Here is a 22857-nt window from a genome sequence, read left to right as displayed (position 1 = left end):
TCCTTTTAAAAATACCATAATAAATCTAACCTACAGTTTCAGAAAACACATTTGACAAGCACAAGGTCCATTAAATTATTGGGAAGAGAGCAAAGTTCCAACTCATTTTTCTGCAGTTCAAACTTGTACATCTGAAGCATTTCCCTGGTCTGTAGCAGCAGTACTATACAATGCTTTGTCAAAATAATACAAGAGCAAGGTCTACTGCTGTCTGCAAAATCATTTGTAAACTTAACTTGGCAGAAAATGTGGTCTGCCTATGCTCTTTACGTTTAGAAAGTGTCTGGAGCTTGACCTTTAGTTGTATAAATGCTGTTCAGAAAGGTTGAATTCATAAATTAATTGCTCATCAGTATATTGCAGTATAGGGCATTCCAGAAAGTTCTAATGAACACTGGGGAGGGATTGCTTTTCTAAAAAAAAAAAAAAAAAAGTGTGATAATGTATATTTGACAGATACAGTTTAAGTTTAAAGGACTTGAGTATCATTTTTTGCATACTTGATAAAGTGTGATGTCCAGTGTGAAACAGTGATAGTAATATGCTTTTTAATTTAGATAATAACTGTGTTTCTTGATAAATATACTATATTCTTTCATTCTTGTGGGTACATTGTTTTCTAATATGTATTGATGCATCTCATACTTGACTGAAAATGAGTTACAATGAAGTATAATACCTAAATTGAAGTATTGGAATGGTTATGTAGAATCATAGAATATCCTGAGTTGGAAGGGACCCTTAAGGATCATCAAGTCCAACTCTTGATGTAAGCAAGGTTTTGAAAAAGCTGGTTTTAATGAATGGAGAGAAGAGACACAGTGTAGTTATTTAAACTGTAGAAAATGTTACAGAATACTGTGTTATACACACAGTATGCCCATTTTGGGGTACTGCAGATTGGTGCCATAATAAATGAATGACGAGGGACAACTATAAATGGTGACAATATTAAAAAAAAAAAAAGTTGAATCCAACAACTTATGTCCATAAAACATGCTAAGATATTTTTAATGTTACACTAATTGCCAAATTTCTGTCATATTACAGTTGTTGCATATTTGATAGATGAGACCTAGTTTTAAATGAAGCAAGGTAATATTTTTGCTTTTATGCCAGTACTGCTAAGTAGTCTTTTATGGAATTGCATGTAGGATTATTGATTTTGTAACAGTAGAGTTTTGTTATGTGTAAAATAACTCCCTTGAGAGAAAATGCTTTTCAGCTGACCAGAAGTTTAAATGCCTTATTGCTGGTTGTAAAGTATCACTTAACATCTACAGTTAAGTTTCTGGTTGGTAAGTTAATTGGATCAGTGTCTAAAGACCAAGTGTGTATCTCTTTTTTCTGATATGAGCAATGGTTGTAGAAGACATAAAAAAAGAAAGTGCTTTGCCTTTATTTTTTCTCCTGCAAATTTTACCAAGTACTTCTATATCAATCCATGAGGGAGTATCTTCATGAAATATGTAGCAAAATCAGATGTGCTGGCTCTTTTCCATTTCTCTTAGCTGTGGAATGCACTTTTAATGTTTTTTCTTAAAAACATTTTACTGCTGAGAAGGCTTTACCACGAGCAAAATGGAAGAAATTTTCTTTTTTAAAGCATGAGTGTGTTCTCTGTTCTGCTGCTTCATGTTTTGCAACCTTCAATTTTGAGAATTTATGCTCAGTTCGACATGCATATTCCTATCTATTCCTATCCTATCTATTTATTTCTATATTCTTTATAGAATTTCTATATTCTTTCTATTTCTGTAAACTGAACCAGTTAATATGATTGTGATGAACTTTTCTATGTTTTAGCAAATACATGTATTGGTTCTCCTGTCTTCCTTACTTACCAGTAATACAAGTTCCAGTAAGTTGAAAGAAATTTTTATCAGTTTTTCCCCAATTCTGATGTATTTTCATACTATTATGTGACCAAGCATTAGCATGACATTATTTCTAACTTTGTTAACGTTTTGCATACAAAGATACCATCTTCTGTTAGTGGAAATAATAGTACAGTGAGAATGGACAAAAGTATACTACATACACTTGGTGGCCCTTTATTGTTTGTCCTGCTGCAAAGGTTTGCTACTGTTTTGAAAAAGGTTATGGAAACTTCATATTTGGAGTTTGTTTCTATTATGTTTTTTTTTGTTTGTTTGTTTTTTGTTTTTTTTTCCTTTTTAAACAATCTCAAAATAAATATGAGAAACTTTTATTTATATCAAAGTATAAATATTTCATTTTGATGTAGATTTTATTCAAATTGCAATTTCTAGAAAAATTCATACTCTTTCACAGAGTCTTAAAAACAAGTTCTGGCCACTGAATACAGTCTTTTTCACAAAATTGAGTGCTGTAGAAAAGTCATAGAGCTCCTATGCCCATCTGTAAATGACTGTTGTCCAGTTTACTACCTAAGGACATTTATTGCTAGGTCTTTATTTGCCTGTTGTGCTTACTGACATGCATCCACATAAGCAAAATCAGGAAATGCTACTTGCTTTCCTTAGCATGAGGATTAATGGCCTGTTCTACAGTCTTGGTAATCCTTGGCTTAGAAGATTTGCTGTTGAATGGATGCTGGAAATTTCTGCTAGAGAAAACCTGCTTATACTATATATCTGTTTCCTGAAGGAAGGAGGATTAACTTTGAGCACAGAATCATTTCATTCCTTTCACTTGATCTTCTCATGAACGCACTGTATAAATGTTTGTCTGTCAGAATTGGGCAGGATGTAAATTTCAAGCAACTTCTTTACTCTAACTCTGGTCATTCTTGTATTCAGTACTATCAGTAAAGCTAATATGACACCTAGTGGATGGTAAATGTCTCCCTATAAGGATTTGGGGCAAAAGTTTAAAAGTACTTACAACTATGAAATGCAAAAATTCAAGAGAGTAAAAAGAGAAATCATACCAAGGAGGGGACCTGGAACGCAGTTCAGGATAAAGTTGCATGCCTCTTCTTTAATCTGTAGATATTTATGTTTGCTTTTTTGTTGTTTGTTTTTCAAAGAGGCACCACTACCTGCAGCTCTGGGAAACTTTTCACAAGTGAGTGTAGCTCTTACTACTGTGGTAATAGGAGTCCCAGAGAATCAGGGGAGCTTTGGGAGTTCCTACCTAGGACCTCTGGTCCAGTTCCCGTAAGGACCCTGCCACTTAGCACTGACTCTCAGGAAACAGTACTTCAGTAATCTGAGTGGGAAACTATGCTTTAAGCAAATCAAAATTTATTGTATGTGAGCATATGAATAATAATGCAATCCAGAGTCACTGAAGCCTTCAGAGAACTGTCTCTTGAGAGTATTCCCCCTTGTTTAGCAATTGTCTGTACTCTTTAATAACAAAGCCTTGTTCCAGGATCCATATTCCATGCAGAGATGTGATCCTGGAGTTTAGTTAGTGTTTTTATCATATCCAGATTGGTCATTGTAGTTCTGTTTTCATTCAAACAAACATTCATTTCAAACAAAAATGCATGAGATCCAGCCAGTTGTACTATCTCTTTTTCTGAGCTTTTAGCTATGGTGGTGATTTTACTCTTTTGTTTAATAGATTCTGAATTTAACAGAGGAAATTCATTAAAGACAATTTAAAACTAAGAGCTACCCCGCAACAAAGACCAAAAAATCCCAGAACAAATCTGAGTTTTCAAAGTATTTTCACTGGGATATGATAGGAATACTAATAAATGTTTGCTTTGTTTCTCTGTTTAAGAATAAATGTGTTACTGGAATTCATTTTCATCTCTCTTTTGGTCTCATCTTCTTTTAATTTTTTCTCCCATGGTGTTGTGATTAGCTAAATTAAAAAGTACATCTAGTTTGTTTGAAATTGTGATATCTTCCTATCTAAAGAATCTTGTCTTTCTCGTCATAAACTTTTAATTGGAATTTAATGATATCAGTTTTGGTTTGGAAGTATTTGAGTTAGTAAATCTGAAGGAGACTGAAAGACTTTTTAATTTTACCTGTCAGTGCATGAAAAGAGCATTAAATTCTTAGTACAGTATGTAATTAATGATGCATGAGTCATAAAGGAATTTAGCTTGATGTTTGGAGCCAACACTTCCAAAACTTGTAAATAGAAATCTAAACCAAATCCAATGGTAATACCATTCTCCAAATCAAATTTTAATCTCATTTGCATATATATTTTTTTCCTCAATATAAAACCAAGACTCTGACAAGAACCTAGTTTTAAAGCATCTCTCTTAGCCTGTTTGCTCCAGAAGATAATTGCCCATATATTCACAGGTAAGTACTAACCATTTCCATGCCTTTGCATAGACCCAGGAACAGTAAAAATAGACACTGGAATTAATGACAAAGAATTTAATGGGTAGGACAACATTTGTTTGAGATTAGTAAGTGTATAAAACTCTAGGTAAAGAGTCTTTCTTAACAGATACCTCTGTGCTCTAGGAAATGCTAACCAAGACGCATGAATAATCTTTAAAATCCTGAAAGCATTACGATAAATAAGTAAAATGAAATGAAGCTCTGGTACCATTCAAGAAATTGTTTAAAAAAAATGTCAGTAGATGCAAATGATCTCTCTATTCAAAACTTTTTTTTCCTTGACCATTGAGCCTGCAGTTTGTCAGATAAAATGATCATAATCCAAAATTTAACAGGTAAAAATTTGTCAAAATACCTAATCATTTTGTTTATCGGCTTGATAGAATCCTACAACTAGAATAGGGAAGAGCTTAATCTTTTTAAAACAACAGAATGCTTACTACCTTGTGTTGCCTGGACACAGTGTCTTCACTCAGGGTTGCAGCAAAACCAGGAGGGAATCAGGACTAATTAGATCTCAGAGATATTTATACATTTTAGAATGCCTCATATATACGTCATTTTTCTCAGTAGAAAACTGTTGGGTTTTGACAGAGAGGAAGGGGAAGGGGCTCTAAATGCTGCTTTTTCTGATCAGCCAGACCAGGCAAACTTTGATGCAGTTTTTCCATTCCTAGTATGTCACAGGTCTACAAAATACTGAAGTAGGAAACATCTGCTTTCTAAATCTCTGCAGTCACCTGTCTTGTAAGCAGCAGGCAGCCAGAGACAGTAAATCTGCTATAAAATCAGTCTTTCTCTTCAAACCAAAGAAGTATCTCAAGAGAGTTTTGTTTATTATCACTATTTTGAGCTGGATAAACTGGACTTATGCCAAAGGTCCCTTCAGCTTCCTCAGTAGGCCCCTCAAAATAGTTTCTTTTACTAACATCATATGGGCACATATAGGTTTTCTTCCTCAAGAAGTTTAGCAGCATCAGAGGTCATTCTTAAAATGAGGCAATGATCTGGTAGTCTACATCTGCTCTGATACAACAGATAAAGTTATTTTTCCCCACTTAGGGTTTCAGGCTTCAGCACAACAATCTCTGTTGCTGAAGGTAATTTTGAAAACTCAATAAACCATATACTGAAGTCAGGTCTTGGCACGATATGACATTAAAATATCTTCAGTAGGTACAGTGAGAAAGTTACATAACTCATCTTTGAGTGACATGAAGACCGATGCAGAACTTCAGTGTCAAGCCTCTGTAATGTGGCTGAGGGTAATTTTTAGCCAAGAGAAACAGTGAAATAAGAGAACTTCCACACATCCAGTAAACTAATGTCTTGCAGGAAATAGTGCAACTGAATGAAAAGAGAAAAGATCAGTGGTGCAGTAAAACTCCCTTCTTGAGGAAAGTACAGCAATAAGATCACTTGGTATAACTTCATGGAAAACTCAGCTCTTTTGGAGAGATTTTGAAACAGAGGTGGGAATACAAATCTACCATGTCTTGCATAATAGGTCTTTCAGACCTGTTCTTTAGCCCGCAGTGATCAGTGGGTTCTAAAGATGCAGCAACCTCTATTCTGTTCCTCTGGGTCACTGAAGTTCTTCTCTTGGTTATATCTGAGGATTAGTTGTGTGTCTCCCGAGAAGACAATGCTTCTGCAAAAAAAAAAAGAAAAAAAAAAGGAGGGGGTGAGACAACAAAATACATGAAAGCAGCTAATAAATATAAAGATACCAAATAAATGTATGTATATCTGTGAAGCCTGACAGTTGAGCAAGTTTTTCTTATATTGCAATCATTTATAATTATCTTACTTTCTTATATTACAATCATATCACAAACCTTAAATTCCAACATGTAGAAATAAGGAGGGTGATAGTTTGATAGTTAAATCCACGTTCTCTTTGCCCAGAGAAGCTGTGGATGCCCCATCCCTGGAAGTGGTCAAGGCCAGGTTGGATGGGGCTGTGGGCAATCTGGTCTAGTGGGAGGTGTCCCTGTCCATGGCAGGGGGTTGGAACTGGATGGTCTTTTAGGTCCTTTCCAACCCAAAGCATTCTATAATTTATTCCTCATCATTTTCTGATCACTTTTTCCTGTTGTAGAGTAAAGAGAGTTAATAATTACACCTCCATTCTTTTTGCTTCTCATCAGTTTTTCCCCAGGTTATGGGCCATACTGTAGATGCAGTCACAATGATGTTTGAATTTTTATGGAATTTCTTAATGTTTACACTGGACTTATTTTGGTGTTCTCCATTCTAAATGTGTCCTGAATCCTTTTCAATACAGAGCTGTGTATCATTTTATTGCTACACATTTTGCTGAATTCAATCCCTATACTTACATAACTATAATTTGCTACTCTATCATGTATCCATTATATGAAAAGTATTTACTTGCCAATAAAGGATGAAAATAATAAATGGCTATCAGATTTAGTGTTAATCCTAGTGCATCCCTGTTTGATTTAAGTGATGATTCACCTCTTACCAGTTTTTGAGATTTATCATAGAATTATTAAGGTTGGAAAAGACCTTCAAGATAACCTGGTCCAACCATCCACCTACCACCAATGTCACCCACTAAACCATGTCCCTAAGCACCACATCCAACCTTTCCTTGAACAACCCAAGGGATGGTGACACCACCACCTCCCTGGGCAACCTGTTCCAACGCCTGACTGCTCTTTCTGAAAAGAAATGTCTCCTCATTTCCAACCTAAACCTCCCCTGGGACAACTGGAGGCCATTCCCACTACTCTTATCACTAGTTACCTGTGAGAAGAGGCCAACCCCCAGCTACCCACTCCTTCCTTTCAGATAGTTGTAGAAAGCAATAAGGTTTTCTGAGCCTTCTTCTCTCCAGACTAAACAACCCTGGTGCCCTTAGCCATTCCTCATAGGACTTGTTTTCCAGGCCCCTCACCAGCTTTGTAGCCCTTCTCTGGACATGCTCCAGCACCCTGATGTCCTTCTTGTAGTAAGGAGCCAAAAACTGAACACAGTACTTGAGGTCTGGTCTCATCTTTTCCTTCACTAAGTTTGTATGAACATACTTTTTTTGGGGAATTAAACTCTAATGTGATAATAAATTGAATAACATTAAAAAAAAAAGTCCTCAAGAATTGCTTCTGTGCAATAGCTTTTATCACTCAAGTTTGTAATCTTGTTGAAGAAAGAAATCGTGTTTTCTTTAGCAGGGCTTTTTCCATTGTTATGCTGTCTGAAATTCACCTTATTTTCACACTTGAAGTCTTTCTTTATTGATTCTTATATCATCTTTTCCAGTCTTTTTCTTTTTTTCCAAGATTGATGTTTAGTTAGCTGCCTATAATTAAATGCTTTTGAATAGTGCCATGATATTTAGAGATGTGAAGTACTTCAAGATTTGTGAAATACTTATGTACTTGAAGTTTTGTTAAAAAGTAATAAGCTATACATTTAATGTTCCTGCATGTCTTTTTGAAAACCTAGGAATGTCAAGTATAATAGCTCAACTTTACAAATTTATTAAAATTATGTATATGTATATAGGTCTGTGCATGGTCTTCTTTCCACCCCTATAATCTTTGAATATTTCATACTTGCATACTTACATAAGACTATTACTGTTCTCATTTCACAGTCTGCAATGTGGGCTGCAGAAAGATTGCTTTGAGTCTCAGGTAGAAAGAAATCTGTAACAAATCCAAGTACTGAACTTAAATAGAGAGTGTTAGTCCAAAATCTTCACCAAAAATTCATTTTTCTTTTATCTGTTTTCCAGATCTAAAACTTTTAAACTTGGTGAAATCACATATATTAAAATGGCTTAAAAAAAATAAAATTATTATTTTTTTTAATTTAAAAGCTCTCTTTATTCTATTAGTGATAAGGCCAGTTTGACAGCAAAAAAGACCTTTTTTTTTTTTTTTCTTGGGAAATAAATGTTTTAATGTCTGAGCAGCAGGGGGCAATTTGTTCTTATTCATAGGCTAGAACTCAGAATATAGCTTCCAAAAGATATTTTTACTTGCAATTTATTTTCAATGTAGAACACAACTAAGGTTTCTACTTAATTAGCAAGAAATAATTCCTGCTCTTAATAGCTTCCAACTTAAACAAGCAAGACAGATGGGAAAGGAAGCAGAGAAAAAATTGTGGGTTTGCTCAGGTTGGCACTGGCAAAATTATTTGTTGAAGTCAGAACTCTTACATGGCAGTCTGTTGTCTTGTATGATGCCTCCTAGTGTTACAGTCTTGATTGTAACTTGACTTTAATAATTTTAATAAAGTAATTTTGGATTTTCCACTATAATGTATTTTTATATTACTCCTTTTTGTAGATTCAGGAGAAGGAAAATATCTTCATTTTATATCTCGACAAAGTATTACCTAAAAGTTCCCAGGTTAAGTCTTCCAAACTGGTGTAAAAATACATGCTGTCTCCTTGAGAAAGCCATCTTCTTGACCGACCTGTGCCAAAAGGAGAGATTGGTCATACTGGATTTAAATTGTTTTCACTTCATTTCTGATGATTCTGTTGCATGTGCACCTTTCTGTGTAATTCATATATATATATATATATATATACATGCAGGCATTTTATATATTTATATATGAGTGATATATAAGAATTGTATAACCAATATTTTATATTGAACATTTATTAGCGATACATTTCTATTTTTGTTTTTCATTAATAATCAACACCACTATAAGGCGGTACAATAAGGAATTTTGATAAAAGCTTTCAGGAAAAGTCTTTTATTTGCCCATCTGTTTCTGAATTTTAAGAAAAAATACTTTAATATTAATATTTGTCTTCATTACAGCCTAAAATTGTTTTCTGCCTTCCAGCAGTGAAATCTGATCTTTACATTTGATATGCTTGTGCTTTCAGAGACACAGCTGACTGTTGATTGAGTCCTTATATAACATACTTTCTAACAGTAATGCAAATTGGTGCACTTAATGGTCTCTCCCCAGAATTGCTTCCATAAAGGAGAAGAGAAAGCAGCTGGATAATTCCCAAAATGTTCAGCTCTATAATATAGGAGTCTATTGCAGCATTATGTTGAAGAGATAATGCTATCCTGTATGTTCAAAGCCTAATGCAGGAAAATTGATCATTCTGTTAGACGTTCAGTAGTTTATATGTGAAGTCAAAGCAATGTGTTCATTTAAATTTTTTCCAAATGGTTTTCAACTTAGTTTTTCCCTGGTCATATTATAATTAATGTTCTATGTTTTACTCTCCCTTCTTTATCCTTTTTCTTTCACTTAGTTGATTTCTGAATGTTTCCCTTTATTCCTGTGATCTTTTCTTCATAGCGGCACTGTCTTGGTGAAGCTTTGCATAAATCTATCAGCAATGTAAGTGATTTGCACTTACAGCTTGTAAATAGGGCATGTTTGCACTAATAAATTTGCATAACCTGTAATACTGCTTTAAAGCTTTAGCCTGTGAAATAGAACACGTAACAACATTTGAGAGGAGAACATGTTTGCCACTAGTTATCAAAAGCTTGTGTTCTGCATCCATTCATCTGTGTAAATGTACATATCACTGGACATCAAACATTACATACATATTCATAATATAAGCAATATTTTTATGTCATCATTAAAGCAAGCAAGCTTGTGGGCAGTGCAAATGTGTATTGCGGAGCTTTCTACAAAGCATGAGATTGATGCTGTATTATAATTTGCAGTTTTGCGGTGCAAGTTATAATTGTAGCCAGAATTTTCTTTCTATTTATTTTTATTTTTTAAATTCTTAACAATATTTTTAATTTGCTGAAAACTTTAGATAGAAGTATTGGAAGTTCAGATAACAGTATTCAGAGCTGTTTTCTTTTGAGTCTTCAATACAGTAATATAGAGAGGCAAAGCTCCAAAGACATGTAAAGGGATGCACTTAAGAATATCTGTATATGTATTATATAATCAAAACAGCACTTAAAATTATGTACCTTTTAATTTTTAAAAAGATTTTTTTTAAAATAACTCTTTTAAAACTATTGTATATGTTTTCAACAACAACAAAAATAAATCCTTATTAGCAATTAGGGTAGTAGACTAATCTGAGTTGGTTGTTAACTCTCACTGTCCTGTATTTTTTTTATAGTCTATTGATGCAAATAGGCATCTCCAGAGATTAACTCATTTCAGTCTGTGGTTTTGCAGTCACTTTAATCTGGTGGAAGTGTGAACTGCTCTTGAGAAGGGTGTTCCTGATCTCTTCTAAGATAACTTCCTGACCAGATGTTGGACTTCTCCCAGACATTTCAGTTAAAATGTTTCATGCATTTCCAAGAAAGGAATTAAAGAAAACTGTTTTGATCTTGCTTAAAATGTTTATAAATGGTACAGTGTTAACTATTAGAATGTGGGTCAGGGACTTAAGTAGGAGAGAGATTTATCCTGAAGCCCAAAATATGCTTTTTCTTGGCATCTTCATAAAAATCCATATCAATTTGAATTGATTCCAGTCAATTCCATTTGAATGTTATCCTGACAGGGCAATGGTGAGAAACCTGAGGGACAGAAAGGAGACAAGGACAAATAAGACTGGACAGAACTTCTGTCTAGTATCTCAGTGTTTCTGTCACAGGTAATTGGAGGAGGGCTATCTAATTAAGAATTGTGGATTTCCCTTTATATCATTTTTTAAGCAGTAATTTGTATATAGCGTTCCCAACAAGTGCAAAGAATTGGACTGAATAATCTCTTAAGACTATCCTAACTTACACATTCCTATGATTCTAAAAACAGTTAGGAAGAAAAAAGTTAGGAAGAAAAAAATTAGCAAAAGAAGGGAAAAAGCAAGGGGAGAGATACTGGAGTACTGAATGGATTGAAGACAAGGAGTAGCTAGAGCCAAGTTGGCATACTGACCTTAGTGACCTTGGGGAAACAAGCAAACAAAAATGCATCCTGAGAGTTTATGGATGGTGGTTAAATAGGAACAGATATAACTGAAAGAAGTTCAGGAGTTATCTAAAGGCACAGAGAGAAAAATAGACCTCCAATCAGGGTGTGTTTTTTGCTAGGTGGTAGTGTTGCAGAGAAAAAGTAAATAAAGGCTTACAGATGGAAAGAAGGACCAAAGTAAAGAAAAAAAAAAGGGGGGGGGGGGGGACCTCAGAAAGATAAGAGAACAGACAAAGGCCCAACTGTGAATAAAAACAGATGGGGATGTGAGATCAATGGAGAGTTTAGATAAAGTGCCTGGATTTTTTATTTTTTATTTCCTGGAGGAAAAAGACAATCATAGAATGGAATCATAGAATGGCCTGGGTTGAAAAGGATCATCTAGTTTCAACCCCCCTGCTCTGGGCAGGATTGCCAACCACTAGAGCAGGCTGCCCGGAGCTGCATCCAGGCCTTGGCGTTGAATGCCTCCAGGGATGGGGCATCCACAACCTTGCTGGGCAACCTAATAGCACAATACATGAAAATACCACATACATGAAAATTCAGAGTTGACTATGCTGCCAGTGGTATGGTGCAAATCGATCTCATCAGTGGAGTGGAGTTCTGGGATTGCAGAGAAAGAATACCATATGTAGTTGCGTTATTGGCTTGCTTGACCAGCACGGCAACCCTAGCCGCGGTATGCTGAAAGGGGTCAGCTGAGTAGTGGTGAGGATGTTGAGCAAGCTGGAATGCCATGACACAAGAGAGAATTTTTTTTGCATAGTTAAGTAACAGGTTGAAAGATACGAATTAAATACAGTATTACCACAGTGAAGTTAAATGATCAGTGGAGTTCTACAGATGTTCAATATACTTTATTTTTCAGATTGCTTATAAAAAAAAAAAAAAAAAAGAAGAGGGAAAGTTTGCAGCTAATACAAAGCTATTCAGGGTAGGAAGGACAAAAATGGTTGAAGACTTGTAGATTTGTAAAAAGCCGAAGGGACTCAACAACAAAATGACAGATGAAATTTGGTGTAGATAATTGCAGTGATGCATAAGGAAAAAAAAAAAAAAAAAAAAAAACACAAAAAAAAACCCACAAATTCTAACTTATTGTATTAAATGATGAACTTTGACTTGACAGTTACAACTAAAGAGAGTGATTTGGGGATACTGATATATAATCCCATAAGAATATCACCTCAGTGCTTAGTAGCAGTCATACAAGCCAATAGAACATTAGGAATATAGCAGAGAAAAAGAGAACAAAGTCTGTAAAATCATGCCACTATATAAAAGCAGAGTTCACCTTCATCTTAAGTACCTTACCTTCTGGCCACCTAATCTGAAAAAGAAATAGTAGAAAAGAGGCAAAAGTAGGACAAATATGATGATAGCTATGAAATAGCTTTCATACAAGGTGTGACTCAGTAAGCCAAAACTGTTCTGTCTAGAAAAGAAAGTAAGGAGGGATATGATGGAAATCTACAGAAAGATTAGTAGAATAAATGAAAAAAGGAACTTCCAATTTCTTTCTATTACAGGTGTAATATGCATGTCTACTGAAATGTGGGAATTACCACAGGTTTTTGTGGTTCCTAAAAGCTTACATTGATTCAGATAGCAGTTGTATTTAATGGATCTTTCTGCCGTGAATTTGTCCAAAAATACATCTTGAGGTTTAAGAAATAGCATCTAGTAGATGCTAGTAGATTTTAGAGTTATGATCCCTACTTTTATGTCTTAGCCTGGGTAACCAGGGTTGGCCATTTCTGGAGTGTGACCTCTGGAGTCAAACCTCTGACTATGCGATTTGTATGTCACATTTATATTTAATGTAGCCAGTAGAAGGTTTTGCGTGTATAGTTCAGATTACAGAATGCAGTGTAGGCCTTTGCATAGTTCTTCACTTAGAAATTCAGCATTATTTGAAGTAAAATACTGTTGATATAGGTTGCATGGAAGCTAGTGTATATATCCCCAGAAACAAAGACCTGGTGATTTTTAAGTGCAACTAGCCGTGGTCATTTCATTCAAATTAATTTGCTTGTTTTGTTTTAGTGCTAATTTTACTTTAAGTGTAGCTTCTTTCTTTCAAATCTGCTTAAGCTATGTCCTTCTGAAAAATAAAACATGTTCAATAACAATGTTCATGCTGCAAGTTGTCCCTGGTATGCTGCTATTAATTTTATGTTAAGTGGTGGGTTTTAATGTTCTGTAAATCAATAAATTGATGTGCAATGTCTTAATTAATTTGTCAAAATTAACTGTAAGATGCTGAATCAAATGACACTATCAGACTTTTCAATTCTAATTAAATTCTATGTAATGCTCTGAAGCTTGTAAAATAACCTTATTAATTTAAATCTTTTGTCATGTGACAATTTTATTTTTCCTTCCTTTGAGTCACTGCAACAAAATTCTTTTTTTTGTAAAACGTTGTTTTCAGAATTGGAGAGTGTATCTCTGTTGTTTGCCTCCAAAGGAAATAGAGATTTAGTATTTTCAGTCTGGAAAGATGCTCTCTGATGTGAAGAACCAAGTATATAACATTATCACAAGAAGAAAATGGAACTTTTTCAAGGAGTGCAGTGTATTCAAATGTATTAAGATACTTGTTGGGTGAAAAGCATCTGTAATATCAGGTATTTCTAAGATGAGTACTTGTGACTCAAACTGCTTTGGCATTAGTTGAAAATGAGCAGAAAAAATCACTCTCATATCATTACTGAGCCAACAACAACAATGGAAAAAAGATCTATCAAGGTGCAACATTTTGCTTTTCATGTAGTAGTTATATGCTACCATTTCTTTTTAAATCAGAAAACTACCAGTAAGATAGGACCATACAGTATCAGAAGATATAAAAATCCATCAATCTCGATGGCACAGGCTATCCTCCCCTATCAACTGCAGGATTTTCCATACAGAATTGATGTGATCTTCATCTGAAGAGCAGCTTATTTTAACAATCAAACATTTAATCTCGGACTTTGATAGTGTCATTTCTATTGATCTTTGCACAAAACCTAGAAGTAAATTTTGATGATTCAGCCATGAACAATCATGTAGCTAGTGCTGTAGTATCAACTTACAAATGTGAGAACCCTTACAAAAAAGCTATCTACATGTAATGATTACATTCCTGAGGTATAACTTTAACAAGAAATTCAATGGATGGATGACATTGCTTGTCCCTCTTATTGTTCTGTTTAACTTTCAAGTGTTTTCTTCTTTTGAATGTTTCTGGGAATTTGTTTTACTATTAATGACTAATTGGTATTTGCTGTTCTGTGGGTTAGATCTCCTTGCTGAAGCAGAATCTGGAGATGCAGCTTTCCCAGTCACAGAGCTCTTTGCAACAGCTACAAGCCCAGTTCAGTCAGGAGCGACAGAGGATGACTCAGGAGATGCAGGAATTAGAAGAAGAGCATCAGCAAAGGCATAAGTCACTTCAGGAGGCCCATATCCTTGCCTTTCAAAATATGGAAGAAACAAAAGAGCAAGAACAAAAGGCATGTTCATATGGGTATTCTCTGTTATGTAGAAAATGTTATGTACTGAGAGGGAAATAGTAAAGACTAAAAACTAGTCTAGTAAAACTATTTGCATAACTACTGAATTTCCTTTTCAGATGTTGTATTTTATAGTAACATTTTTATCTAGTTAAATCTGATTAAGACATTGAAAGTCATTTCTTATACTAGCATTATTTCACATCTTGCTTTATACTCTAGCAGCATGTTGGTATTTGTGTATATATATATATGCTCATAAATACTCATGTATGCAGTCACATATATATATGCATTGTGTGTGTGTGTGTATATATATATACATATATATATATATATATATATAAAATAATTACCAACACACATTTCTTAACAGTAGTTTGAGATGGTCATCTATAAGATTATATTCCAGGTTTGATTTGGAAGAGGTGTCTTTTCTCCATTCTATTTACCCAATTTTATGTGTTTTCTGATACTTCCTGTTGATTTACTCCTTTTGTAATGTATTCTAAATTTTCATTGTGTTAAAAATTTGTATAAACTGTTTTGCAACTTGTAAGATAGTTTTTACATCTAGAATAATGTCATGCCTAAGATACTTTGTTTAAACCCCGACTAAACCTGCTTTAAAATAGAAGTGTTGACAAGGCATTGTACTTAGATAGGGTTTGTGTCTTTATGGTTTTGTCTTTTTTCAGTTCAAATCTGAGGTGTACCTTTTCAATGAATATACCAGTTGTCCCCACATACTTGGTTCACATCATAGAATGGTCTTGGAGCACTTGCTCCATTCACTGTGTTCAAAATGAAACAAGACGATGTACTCCAGGAGCATTATGCTTAGTACACATTAATGGGGAGTAAAAATGGGTGTTACTGGGGAGCAAACACTCCCAAAAGTCTTATGTGTACAGTAGACCCATCTATGGATCTGTCTAGTCTAATTGTTAGCTAATATAAACATGTAAACATAGTTTAAAAAAAAAAAAAAAAAAAAAAAAAATATTTTCTTTGTTGTTATTTTTGTTTTTAAAGTTTTCTAACTGTGAGCAGAACAGTTGTTTTGAACACAGGTAATCTTGATAACCAGCAGACCTTGAAAAATTACAGTAGCAGGACAACGTAGTGAGAGAAGAAACTATGAGCAATATCTGTGCTTTTTTTAGTAATTTCTAGAGTATGCCAGTGCCTGTTTTTGTTTTTGTTTGTTTGTTTTGCTGCCAGTTGTTTAATATTTTATAATTCCCTAGGCTGCTATAGAATTAATCTTGTTCATTTGTATTTCATAGGCATTAGAAGAACGTTTACAACAAAAGCATTCAGAAGAACTTCAGGCACTCAAAGAAACACACAAACAAGCCATGGAAGGTTTCAAATTGGAGATGGAACAGGAACTTCAGACTCTACGATTTGAGCTGGAGGATGAAGGAAAAGCTATGTTAGGTACACTGTCTTCAAATTTGCAGATGGGTCCAAAACCAACATTTCTACTCATACAAGTCTACATGTGCGTGCGCACGCACACAAACACAAGTACATATGTGTATTGTAACACTGTAGTGTATCTGGGTGTCATTCAAATTTGACCTAATTGTTCCTCTTAAAATCAGTATAAGCTTTAACAGGTAAGTCAAAATTGTTCACTTTCAAGAATCATACTCTTAATTTTTTTGGAAGAAGTAAGCAATGAAATTTCATAATGAATATTTTGGAAATTAACAGAGTATAGAATAGAAGCAGCAGGGTAGTTGCTTAGATTTCTTTGTGTATTGATTTTAGGAGTATGATCCCTAGCACTCTGTCTCTATAGGAAATAAATATTTGAGTCAGGTAATACACTGATACATTGAATTACAGGTTAGATTGTATTTTGTACTGCAGGAAGGGTTCAAGCTATAAGAAGATGCAATACTTCAGCCAGTTTAAGGAATGTGAAACAACAAATAAGACAAAACATAAGAAAACTTATGAGAGTTTTATAAGAGTTTGTTCCTTGTTTATTTTCTTAATAATGTAGATGAAATGTCAATTTTTTGTGTTTGAAAAAGGAAGCATTTTTTCACAAGCAAATTATGATCTTTGAACGCATAATCTCAATCTAGTATATGCACGATAGATGCATATAGATAGATGAGATAATGTGATAATTATAGAAAGGACAGAGATAACATGCTTCTACTCCACAACACTTGAATACTTCACAGTTTTGTGTTTTTGCTGGATCTAAAATTCAAGCAACCCCCCCACACACACACAAGCACACTTTTTCTGCTGACAAAAAGAACACAAGTCAGTTTTGGAACGGAATTGGAATGAGGCAAGGAAGATGTCTTGGTAGACAGACTTCAAGAATTTCACATGTAAAAGAAGGTTTTATGGAGGAAAACAAATGTCTGTGAGTGGTAAGGTTTAAAGAATACTGACAGTGGTATAACACAGAATGGTGAGGATTGAGGAATTCCAGAAAGAAACTTCACAGAAGTAGAAAGAGTGGCCTGATACCTGGCATTGATGTCAAAGGCAAGAAGACTGCAGTACAAGGTAGTATGGAAGCAGGAAATGCAGAAGAGAAGACAAGGAGGATGTCTGTTGAGGCATTTTGGAAGTCTGGAATGTAGAAATTACAAGGGTAGCATGAAAAAACAAACAAACAAACAAACAAACAAAAAAGTAAAGATAAATTGCATCACTCCAAGCAGGAGATAAGTACACAGAAGGGATTTTCTTTTCAGACAGGAAGGAAAAGTCAAATTTTAGAAACACTGCAGAGAAAGAGCTACAACAAAAAAGACATGCATGTCTTTTTTATTTGTTAACAGCAGCCAAAAATGGTAGATATAAGCCTTAAAACAAATAGTTAAATATATGTTGAAATAAATGTTTTTCTAAGGGCTGTGACATTTCACTGATGTTTTCTATCTAACCCCTGCTTTCTTTGTCCATGTTATGTGTCAGGAAGTTATCACTGGGAATGCAGTGGTTTTTTTTTTGTGGTGAGGTACGAACATATCTCCTCTGAGAAAACGAACATCTTATCTTGTACAATGCACATCTGAATAAAATTTCCCTCATGTCAGTGTCTCTGTTCCCAGAACTCTATCTTCTTGTACCACCTGAGCATCTGTTCCACTTCATTTAGCTCCGTCTTTCTACCAGAAAATAAGAAAGGAGACATCCTGTAGTTAGAGAAGTTTCAGCTAGACGTTGGAACTCATCAAATTTGGACTCTTGTCTGTTTTTGTTTGCAGTCCCTGACCCACTATTTGGAGTGGACTTACACTGTGGTTAGTTTTGACCAGTTAACATCATTTTACTGTCTGGAGAAGATTTCTGAAGAATGTATTTAGGAGAACTCCCACCAAATAGGAGTAATTGTTTTACCTGGATGGTATTTAGTTTCTGCATCAGTATTTCAACCACTGTCCTTTGTAGCCATAGAAGCATAACTTTGTATCCTCTGTCACATTATTACTTGCAGTCGCCTCTCACAGATAAGTCCTTCGTAAATGTAGGTCTGTAGTCACGAAGTGTATGAAGAGTTGAAGCTTAATTTAAGTGAAACTGTGAGACACTGAAATCCAGAACTACAGTCCCGAGAAGTATAGTTTCCAAAACACTAACCTCTCCATCTCTTGAGAGGAGACAGGAAAAAAAAAAAAAAAAAAAAAAGATAGAGAGAGAGAAAAACACGTTTCAGGTTTGTTTGCAAAGTTTAGTTAGTGTCAAAAATGCTGTTTCTACATGTATTTTTAGAAGTGCCTTCTATCTGAGCAGAGGTGAGCAGTTCAATGACTGTTACCTGCCTGAGCCTACCTACAAAGCAGATTCTCACACTCAAGGGTCTCTGAGACGGCCTTCCACCCCCAGTATTGACAGGCAAGCTCCTGTTATAATTTACTTGGGTAGATATTGCTCAGAAAGCACAGAACCCACAGGCAGTTCTATTCAGGATGATGGTCCTGGTGCCTCTCTCTTGTATAACAGTTTACTGCACAGAGCAGTTCTTTCCCAGTTAAAGCAGCACTGGGTGGCTACACACACTGTGTCTGTTCTGTGGAGCTGAAACCAATTTTCAGTGAGTAAATGAAGAGTGATCATTCTGTTTAATTTGTTGGTTCTCCAATTGAGAAGTGGAGCTATTCAATAAACCTAGCAAAAGTTAAAACAAAATAATGTACTTTTTCATACACTGTGGAATGGACCTGTAGAATTCTATACCAGAGGACATTTTAGAGTGCTTTCAGAATGAACTGGACAAGTTTGTGGGGAAAAAAAAATACATTGAGGGCTATTAAAAATAAGACAAACCTTTGATTCGGAAATGTCCCTGAGATCTAAATTGTTGGTGACTACAAATGTATTTTCAGGCAGTATCATTACGTACTTGCCTATGCTCAAGCTTTTCTTTAGGGATCTGCTGTTGTATTCAGGACAAGGTAGACCTTTGGTCTATGACAGTATGGTCATTGTTATGCTCTATCTTTCAAAACTTTTCACATTCTGAGATGCCTAATAAGTCACGCTCACGTAGGAATTTAGATGGAGTCTGATTATGCATCCTCTGTCTGTGAATTGTTGGAATACTGCTTGTCTCAAAATGTTTTTAAAAGGTAGCTAACGTATCATAGCAGCAAAATGATAATTTAATAAATATGGGATTTTATAAATACAAGAATTTTAAAAATACGTGAACTGAATGAGAAAGTTGAGTTGAGGATTATATCAAAATTATGTAAAGTGCAGGGGAAGCTGATGCAAAGTGATTTTTTCTAAAACAGAATGATTCCTAAGTAGAAAGGCAAGTGTTGCAGCTGAAAAACATCATTTCATCCTCACTTCCAATTGACAGTAAAAGCTTAGCATGCATCTAGCCAAGGATGTCACTAAGGTAGAGGAAATAATTCTCTTAAAATCTAGAAAAAACATAAATCTCGCTTTTAATCTGATTTAATCTGTGACGGAGAAAAATGCAAGTCACAAAATCTGGTAAACAAGAACACTGAAAATATAAAAAGAAGTGGACAGTAATTATGGAGGTATAAGAAAATATACAAGAATCATGAAATATTTGAAAGATATAAATTAATGACAAGGAACATTTAACACGAGAGTGAATGACATCAGGAAAATTTTAATACAGAAGTAGTAATAATCTGGCATATGGAATGTCGGTGACAGATAATTAAAATATCAGTGGAGAAGAGTTCTTTCTTCTTAATACTGACAAACTTGTTATCATAATCAGTGACGCTATTTCTATTTAATAACTAATTCTCACCCAAAATTGAAAAGGTAAGTATTAGAAGAAAAATATAAGTGAAATGTAGTCCAAAGGACAAATAATCTAATGGGTAAGGTCTTGACTTTGCCTGAAGAAAGGGGAATTCCTGTTCTACAACAGACTTCTTCTACGGGAAGACACTTCAGCTCTTGTTTTCTTTCCCCTCTGTAAAACTGGAATAAGAACGAATCATTCCCCACCTTCAGTAGTATCAGGAGAGCAAACATAGTTAAGATCATGAGGTGCCCAAGGCACTGTAGTTAGGGAGATTGTATTAAAATACCAGGAGGAACAGTGGCACGCACAAATAAGAATTCATGATAGATTTCATTTAGAGACTTGTTCTTTAAAATGGTCTCATCAGTTTCCTTCTGCAGAAGCTTCCAACGTGTGTATGTATAGATGGTTGAATATGCACATATAAAACCCATTTGCAAAAATGAATACTCAAGTACTCACATTTGGAAAAGTTGATCCTATTTTCAAATCCGGCTATAAATACTTTTACATAATAGGCCATGCTTTTGAAGAAGGGATACAGAAACCATCGTTCTAAGGTATATTCTAGTAGCTCGTATTCTAATATTGAATAAATCCAAGTCTGTCTAAACCTTCATGGCTGTGGAGCTCGAATGCGTTCAGCCTATTCAACAGAAGTTTCATGTGGCTAATATAAGCAGTGTGTGTTAGGTCAGTGGCACTACTTGAAGGAGCTGGACTGTTATTGTTAATTAAGAGTAAATATTTGCAAAATAAGCTTTTCTTTTTGTTCACGGTAACTAGCTTCCTTGCGCTCAGAGCTAAATCATCAACATGCAGCAGCAATTGACCAACTAAGGCACAACCATCAACAGGAACTGGTAGCTGCCAAAATGGAGCTTGAAAGAAGCATAGAACTTGGCAGAAGACAGGTAGGAGGCATTGCTGGCAACTTGTTGTAAAATAATCAGTGTTTGTTTTCTATTAGCTGGAGGCAATAACTGTTGTGGAAATGTAAGGAGGAATTTACTCTTTGAAAGTCAGCCAGCACCAGCAGGTAATGCATCCCTACCAGTTAACCTAAATTTTTTTGCTTAGCTTTTTCTTCCTTCAGCAAACTTCTTTAGAAGCTTAGTAAAGGCTGTCATATCAAGGCAGTTTCCATTTAGAGTTGTGCAGCCATCTTGGAGCAAACTGACTTGCCTTGGGGGGAAAGTGCTGATTCCTGCAAAATTCTACTTGTCCTCAGTGGCCAGCAGGACTTAAAAAGAAAAGAAAAGAAAAAAAAAAAACAAAACAAAACAAAAAAAAAAAAAACTACTTCTCTCCAACACCAAAGTGATATGGTGTCAAATTATTGCTTCAAACAAAAATGTAGCTCAGTATCTTTTATTTTCAGCACCAAACTGGAAAAGATAAATTAGCTTCTGAAGAAAGTAGAGAAGACCTAACAAATTCATATGTAAAAACAAAACTCCTAAAGCTAGTAAGGATTACAATTGTTTTCATCAACCAAGTGATTCTTTCACTTATATCTTTAATTTTTCATGTTATACAGAATCAGTTTTTCCACTAGAAACTAAAATTTAAAGCTTCATCTCTATTTGAAAGGAAGACAGACTCCTGAAAAGTAGAGAACAAAGAAATTTCTTCATCTGCATACAGAATAGGCTTTTCAGGATTCACTTACTAATAGTCCAGTACCAGCGAAGTGGAGTGACTTACAAGTAGGTTAATGGAGGCAATGTTTGATTGGATATAGCCTTTACAGCATGACATTCAAGGATGAGCCTTTTTTATTTATTTATTTTTCCCTCCCATGTTCCTTGTGTCCTTGTGGGTTTGAAAGCATGATCACTACAGGCAAAAATGTGGTGCTGTCAGCAACAATGAAAGAAAACATGGAGTATTTAATAGGATGTAGTTTCAATGTCCTGTTTAAGCTTAGAGACACCCAAGGAGGATGTAAGAAACCAAATTAAAATTTAAGAGCATGTGTTTGATCCAACCAAATGCCTTGTACTTTTGACTTCAGCACAGTAAGCGGTTAGGTACATACTTCAGCTATACTGAAGGCAAAGCAATCACTTGTTTTTTCATGCATTGGGATGCCTATCACTTTACAGGGTCAGATGAACAAGATGCAGAGACATGAGAATGGGATGATTTTATTTGCTAATTTTTGAAATATTTAAATATGTGGACATAACATTTTTCTTAAATAACTTTTCATAACTTTTTTATTTTCCTTTTTTTTTTTTTTTCATATAGCTTTAATATAGGCTTTCTATGGGGAGGAAGAGAGTTATTTTTAAAACTCTGTTTTTAAGGATATACAATAATATTTGTGCATGAGGATATGTTTGTGTTTCCTGGGTGCATAAAGGCACAAAACACAATTATACATAAAACTACTTCAAAATCTTTGCTTTTATTCTATTTGCACAAAAAGCAAGGTTTTTATTATTATGATATTAATTATTGTGCAACTGTAAGAAGTGGGATAGATGGGGATGGAAAACCCTGAAAAAGGTTTATTTTATTCTTTGCAAACTGGTTGTAAACGTTATCAAAACCATTGGGATTGGATAAGTTTTCCAGATGTTAACTGGATTGGAATTTCTTAAGCGAAAAGAATGACTTTTATTGATTTATTGGACACAAAGTAAATATTATATAAACTAAAACCACACATTAGGGGCATTTTAAGTGATATTTTATACTAAGAAATTACAACAAACCAAAAACCAACACATGTAAGTGCAAACATTTACATAGATGGGCTGTACGACGTGTATTGTGCTGTGAGATATTTCTGACCCTTGTATTTGTATGTGCATTAGAGAAGAGACTTCTGAATTATAGTGTTTATGGGCACAGT

General features: G+C 34.7%; 1 protein-coding gene across 8 annotated transcripts in view; it reads left to right on the top strand.

Moving 5' to 3' along the window:
* The window catches only part of FAM184A (family with sequence similarity 184 member A), a 79486-nt gene that overhangs the window by 44416 nt on the left and 12213 nt on the right, over positions 1–22857 (top strand). For 4 of the 8 annotated variants that reach the window (XM_032184218.1, XM_032184223.1, XM_032184224.1 and 1 more), the window contains exons 10-13: positions 9612–9653; positions 14504–14716; positions 16006–16159; positions 20781–20908. In XM_032184218.1, the coding sequence (XP_032040109.1) occupies positions 9612–9653; positions 14504–14716; positions 16006–16159; positions 20781–20908 (537 nt within the window). The remainder of the gene's footprint in view (positions 1–9611; positions 9654–14503; positions 14717–16005; positions 16160–20780; positions 20909–22857) is intronic. The other 4 variants (XM_032184220.1, XM_032184222.1, XM_032184226.1 and 1 more) reach the window with 1 other exon arrangement.

This window comes from Aythya fuligula, chromosome 3 (assembly GCF_009819795.1).
Source record: "Aythya fuligula isolate bAytFul2 chromosome 3, bAytFul2.pri, whole genome shotgun sequence".
Lineage (NCBI taxonomy): Eukaryota > Metazoa > Chordata > Aves > Anseriformes > Anatidae > Aythya > Aythya fuligula.
Note: the sequence above shows the minus strand (reverse complement) of the source record. Positions and strands in the feature narration are given on the sequence as shown.